The sequence below is a fragment of the Zingiber officinale genome, chromosome 1A (assembly GCF_018446385.1).
Source record: "Zingiber officinale cultivar Zhangliang chromosome 1A, Zo_v1.1, whole genome shotgun sequence".
Classification (NCBI taxonomy): domain Eukaryota; kingdom Viridiplantae; phylum Streptophyta; class Magnoliopsida; order Zingiberales; family Zingiberaceae; genus Zingiber; species Zingiber officinale.
In genome coordinates, this window is record NC_055987.1 from 4013767 (window position 1) to 4020338 (window position 6572).

The 6572-nt window shown below is 37.9% G+C and overlaps 1 protein-coding gene across 2 annotated transcripts; it reads right to left on the bottom strand.

Annotated features, from left to right (window-relative positions):
* Positions 1-622: 622 nt before the first annotated feature.
* On the bottom strand, positions 623-5654 carry LOC122015879 (disease resistance protein RGA2-like). 2 transcript variants are annotated; one of them, XR_006120988.1, is made up of 4 exons: positions 5525-5654; positions 1842-5413; positions 1100-1514; positions 623-1026 (listed from the first exon to the last, which is right to left on the bottom strand). XR_006120988.1 is itself a non-coding variant. In XM_042572953.1 (3 exons), exons 2-3 carry the CDS (start codon positions 5346-5348, stop codon positions 1497-1499), a joined length of 3525 nt encoding a protein of 1174 aa, XP_042428887.1. In that variant the 5' UTR covers positions 5349-5413; positions 5525-5654; the 3' UTR covers positions 623-1496. The 2 variants fall into 2 exon arrangements, 1 of the variants encoding a protein (XP_042428887.1); XM_042572953.1 differs by having other exon boundaries at positions 623-1514.
* Positions 5655-6572: the final 918 nt, after the last annotated feature.

The following is a 6572-nucleotide window of genomic DNA, read 5'->3' on the forward strand; positions in this document are numbered from 1 at the left end:
AGAAATGATGTAGTATAGGACCCAAGTCGAATCTTCGAGGAACTAATAGGTGGATACTTGTTCTAGATTAAAAACTTTTTTGGGGGTTTTCACCTTAAAATGGAGGTTGATGGACTTTTGGTTTAAATCCTAGATTAAGGAATGAAAAGCAAACAAGAAAAGGAAATGACAATTGACTAAATCTGATCTAAAACAGGAATTAACTCCTAGCCAAAAACTACTCAACAAGGGAAAAGGGAAAGGAATAACTAATTAAAAGAACTATCATTACTAAATTACAGCCCCTTCAAATTGAAATCCAAATTGGCTAACAATGAAGAAAATGCAGAATTTTAAACCTAAGCTAGGAATTAAGCAACCAAACAATTAACACTAACTTAAGCTATTCCTTAACAAAAAATGAGCTAATTAGCACTTGAGAAACAAATTACAACTTAACAAAACTTAAACTACTCAAAGCAACGCCAGATTATGAAATTAACTAATCAAACTTAACAAGGGTTTTCAGAAACTAAGCATGCACACATCTGCAGGAATTGTAGAAATTAATTTGCAAGAACAAAGTTGCAGAGATTGAAATTGCTGAAACAAAAATTCAAAAACAGAATTGCAGAATTCAGAGTTACAGAAACAAGTTGTAGAACTAAATTGTAGAAATAAGAATTCGGGAACATGAATTAAAGGAACAGAATTGCAGAATTGAACTAGTTCATCCCTAAACCTAAATCGCACTTCAAAACTTATCTTCTCTTTGTTGTCACACAAAGAACCAAAGGCGAACACTTCATGTAGGTGTCGGAGAAGAAACCCTCAGCTACAAACTCAGTCCCAACATAGTTCAGCACGCCAAAGAAACCTCTCAAGTGAGCTAAACACAATCTAAAACTGACACTAATTGGAAAATCTGGATTTCTGAAAACTGGAATCTCTGATTTGTATAGAGGCGATTGGTGATGGATTGTCGTTGGAATGAGCTTAGTAACATAGAGGAACGCCTCTAATGTTTGCTGATGTGAGGTGGAACAACTAGATCAGAGAAACGCCTCCGATTAGTAGCGGAAATAGAGAAATCACGGAAACAGAATTACACCGGAGAAACCTCTCGCCGGCGTTCCCAGGTGATCGGAAGCTGAACGCAAGTTGCTGAAAACCTCAACACCGATGAAGTCAAGTTGACATGCAGATCTCAAGAACAGATGGGACATGCGATGAGCAAAGATGAAAATCGGGCACGATGAACTATAGCGCAAACCATTGTTCACCGTGCCAAACTTGGGTTTTTAAACCTTGGCTTTGAACCGGGTTTTGGGTGTGGTCTAAGGGAATTCTAGGGCTTTTGGGTAGTGGATTGAACTTGGGTTGAGCACAATAGGTTGGCTTCATGAATTGAGTTGGAGTCAAATTGAATCCAAGTAGGGCATTAGGCTCTTTCACTTGGTTAGATGAATCTTGCTTCCCCTTGTAATGATTTGCTTCCTCTTGAACCATGTGTCAATTCAAACAACTTCAATATCCTACCAAACCAAATTCACAATGTAAGGAAAAATATCATGATTGAAGAGAGAAATATAATTATGTTCAAAACAATCCTCATCTTATAAACATGATAAAAGATGTCAATTAAAATATGTAATTAGTTAGAAAATACCTAATTTCAAACCAAAAGAGTATATCAAATAATGACTTGTCAGTCATCCACTATTTTCCGTACTAGTATATATATACACGTGAAAAGAGAGACTATGATTCTTCTATTGCGAAGATCAACTAAAAATACGATAGAAGGAATGCAAAATAAAAGCTCTCTATACATGAAAATAACGGGCGTCAAGGGTACTTACTCTCCTCATCTCTCTTTTTGCGTTGAACTTTTCTGACTGCTCCATCAGTGTTGGATGAACATAGCCTGAGCACTTGAAAACATCTAGTGACATGGGAAGCCCATCCTCTGGCATCGCTTGAATCTGTGGACAGTGACATATTTCTAATTTTTTTAGAAGGGGAGAAAGTCCTATCTCTGGCAGTGATTGGAGCTGTGGACAGCAATACACCATTAAATTTTCTAGTAAGGGAAAGCTATGCAGCAGCTTTGTCGGCAGAGTCTGTAGTTTCTTGCAATAAGAGAAGCTTAGAGATGTAACAGCAGTGAGGCTTCGCGCCAAGATCGACTCTTCAAATATCACCTCCTCAGAACATGACTCAATTTTAAGTTCTGTGATGAATGACAATGAGTTTCTCAGAGGAAACATTTTAAGCAGAGCAGTGTTGTCCACATATAATTTACGCAGAGATGACAATCTCCCTGCTTGCTCATCTCCTACATCCAACTGAACCAGCTTAGGACATCCTACGATCCTCAATTCCTTGAGCGATTTAAGGAGTCCTAAGCACTCCATTCTTCCCAACTCCACACAATTAGAGATGGACAAATATTGCAGTTCTAACAATTGAGCCTGAGGAATAGACGTTATGTATGGACAATCCCTTATGTTCAATCGAGTAACTAAACGAAGGTTGTGCAAGAAGTCGGTCAAAAGTTTTGCATATTCGCCACTGTTTGCCAATTCCAATACCTTGAGTGATGACAGTGCATGGCGGCCAACTTCCTCTTCCTCTTCATCTTCCGTTTTGCTATTTAATATGAGATTGGGACACTTTTTTATTTCCAATATTTCTAGGGAAGGCGGGAAAGGAGGCAATCTCTTTAGTTTGGGACAATTGCTGACAAGTAGTTTGCGCATGCAGGGAAATAGATCTTTGCCCTCAGTCCAAGACCACTCCTCCAATGCCGGCAAATTCCATAAATTAAGCACTTTCAACTTTGGAAAACACTTGCCTTCAAATTCATGACTCAGTTGTTTCAAAGCAGGCATGCTGTACATGATAAGTTCAATTAGATGCAAACGTTGACCAATAAATGGCAGAACGTCATCCCATCCATTGCAATTTACTAATTCAAGTTTTTCCAAATTGGATAGAACTTTTGGCATCAACCAACTAGGCGACCTACCTCCATTGTACCCTTCAATTTTCAATATTTTAAGTGATTCGTGTGGCTGCAGACCTTCAATTACTTCCTCTTCCAACTTGGCATCCTTCTCATCATTCCAATCTAACTCCAATTGTTTTAGGTGGACTTTGTTCTTTAACTCAGCATCCTGTGCTTCTTTGCTATCGACAACATTCTCAAGATTTTGAATACAAAGTGTACCGTGAAGCTGTGTCAAATCCTTTAGTTGTCCAAGCTTTAGTCTGTCGTCCTCTTCAACACTAAATCTTTGCAATTCTTGAAGATTAGTTAGTTTCCGTACATCCTTTATCATCACCCAGAATTCATCATCTGCAACAATGTGTCTCAAATTGACCAACTTACCCAATTCTTGTGGTATAAACTGTAGTTCAGGACAACATATTACCTTCAGTGTTTGCAAATTATAAAGGTCGCATAATGATCCAGGCAAAATTTTAATTTTAAAATTGTATGATATATCAATGTAACGGAGGTGAATCAATTTACCAATATGTTCAGGTAACTCCTGCAAGTCACACGAACTTACATCCAAAACGCGAATGCTTCTTAGTTTTTCAAAAAGGCTATCGGGAGGCAAATTTTTTCTCAACACCAAGGTGCGCAACTTGTTGTATCCTAAGAACTCCAGCGGCAATTTTTCTTCTTCTACTTGTAGATGTCGAGTTGTGGAAGGCGGCTTTGTTTGTCTGTTATTTTCAATCCTACATATCTCTTCCGTAGAAATCATCTCAGCTAAATCATGTATAAGGTCATGCATCACAAATTCGTCCTCAAATTCATAATCATATCTGAATTCTTGAAAGAAAGATCTGTTTACAAACTCAAGAAAATAATCGCTTCCAACATCTTCCATCCTCTTTGTATTTTTATCTTCGATGAAGCCTTCGGCCATCCACATTTGAATCAACTCAGCTTTATAGAATCTGTAATCTTTAGGAAACAACGAGCAAAAAGCAAAACACTGTTTCAGATTTTCATTAAGATATTGATAACTTAAATGCAGGGCTGGCATAATGTCATCTTCATCTTGTTTTACTTTCCATATGTCGCTCTCCATTATGATGGCCCAGTGTTGCTGGCACAAATCTGATTGCAGAACACTGCCCAATGTCTTTGCGGCTAATGGTGAGCCCTTCAACTTGCGAGAAATCTTTCTACCAATGTCTTCTAGTTCCGGATAGTCTTCAGGGTTCAGTGTGCCAAATGAGCATTTCTTGAACAATTGCCAAAAGACATCTTTGTCTAAACCATCGAGCAAAATTGGTTCCACCAGGCTAACCATTTTAGAAATTTTCATATCTCGAGTTGTAACAATGATTTTGCTACCATAAGCTCCGACTTTGAGTAGTGCACAGAATTTCTCCCAGATTCTCTTATTATCGCTCCACACGTCGTCCAGAACAAGCAGAAACTTCTTTTGTGCAATATGCTGATGGAGTATTTTTTGAAGTGATTCTAACCCCATATTATCATATTGTTTTTGTAGAGTTACTGACTCTATTATAGATTTAGCGAGTCCCTGCACCGTAAAATTGTTAGACACATAGACCCAAATCTTGAGATGAAAATGATCCTGAACTCTATTGTCTTTGTGGGCATACTGAGCAAGAGTAGTCTTTCCAGCCCCTCCTATACCGACGATGGGCAACACGGATAGGGCATCGTTGAGAAATCCCGATGCTGGTTCCACCTGCTTAGCTGACCCTAACAACCAGTCCACCACTTGATTGAGTTCTTTGTCTCTGCCAAACAATATGTCCGTCACCGGGGAAGAGCATGATTCTCTGGTCTGAAACTTCATCTGATCTGGTTGCTTCCCTCTATCATTTAGTGGTAACACATTCATGATGCTCTTCATACTGTTAGCAATTCTGTCCAGCCTTCCTTGAATCTCCACCACGCTAGCTCTCATGGCATCTTCCTCCAAGGAATGAGAAGAACCAAACAACTTTTCTTTTGCAGCAGAAAAAATGTCTGGAAGGCCACTGGAACCACTTTCCTTGTCGTCTTCTTCACCTTTGACTTTCTGCCTGAGGAAATGGTATTGGAACTCATCAATCAAGTCCTCAGCATCATAAGCAGCATTCTTGAGTTCCTGCATCAATCTCTTCCACTTGGTGTTGTTGCTCCGGCTAATCTGCACCTCGTCAAGGATGATTTGAGTCTCCAGCAACGAGATGCGCAGCTTATCCATGTCCGCCGCGAAACCCCGGCGTTCGGCAAACAGTTGGATGGATTTATCGCTGGCCTTATCGATCAAGGTCTGGATGAAGGCCTGCGCGAACCATCCCCCCACCACTGTTAGTGACACCGCCATCTGATTGCAGATCAGAGAGCAGCGGCAGATCCTTGCTCTTCTTTCAGATCTGCAAACCAAAAGAGCTGCAAAAACAAAACAAAGACCGTAGAGTAATCAACGGCACACGTCTCGTAGAGTCGTAGTAATCGAACTATTGATTTGATTGATGGCAAATTATAAGAGATTTGATTTACCTCCAAATAAAGTGGAACAGGAGATGATCGTTGCTACTTGCGACCGTTGAGTGGGCGATGCTTCTGCAAACTACAGAATATACTTTCAGGAAGCAAATATTGCTAAAAGGAAGTTGGAGTTCAAAGTAAAGTTGCAGACTTCGGCCTCCTACGCTGAACATGCCACGTGATAATAGTTTTTTTCACTCGTTTTTTTTTAATCCAAATTGATTAATTTTAGAGTTGACTTACACATCAACCAACAGAATAAATTGATACGTGTTCTAGAAGTTTAGATCAATATTTTACAGCTGAGATTTAAAGTTTAGATCTTTCATTATCGGTTGGACACTCGACTCAGTCACGATTAACTATAAATATTTAAAATAATTAAAAAATGAATATTGAACGCTTCATTCAACCCAACCAAACTCTCTCCTCTTCAATTTTTTTTGGGAAGCTTACAAATTAAACATTAATCAAGACTATTTAATTTATAATTATATAGATAAATATATCTGTTTGGATGATTAAATTCGTTAATCTCTCTTGCATTCTGTCTCACTTTTATAAGCAGAAGTTTATCTGTACCATTAAATTTATGGATCCAGATTCATTTTTTTACCTCGTCTCTTAGTGTCATTTTTTTTCTAACTTATTTATTTATTTATTTATTTATAGAAGCTGACTAAATAAAAGTTAATTAAAAATAGTTAATTTGTACAATAATATGATATGCTGAGTTAATATGCCCCAATAAGTATTGAGTAAGTTCACACATGCATATACTACACACCGATGACACAATTTTTAATATCATTTTTTTCAACTTAATTTTTTCTAAAGGAATTCTTGATTACCTCTGTCATCAGTTTTTTTTTAAATCATATTTTATTAGTAATTTATGAAATACTCTTTATGCTTCATAGAATACAACTCAATATAAAAATAATCTTCACTTTAAATTGCAACCAAAATTTCCATCGTCATAGACAGCATCAAATTTCATGTGCTAACACATGCCCCAATAAGCTTCACAATCCGACTCTAACTGAATCAGATTGTTCTA

Bases quoted from the DNA above. Each gene is read 5' to 3' on its own strand.
- LOC122015879 (XM_042572953.1), bottom strand. From the start codon at position 5,348: ATGGCGGTGTCACTAACAGTGGTGGGGGGATGGTTCGCGCAGGCCTTC.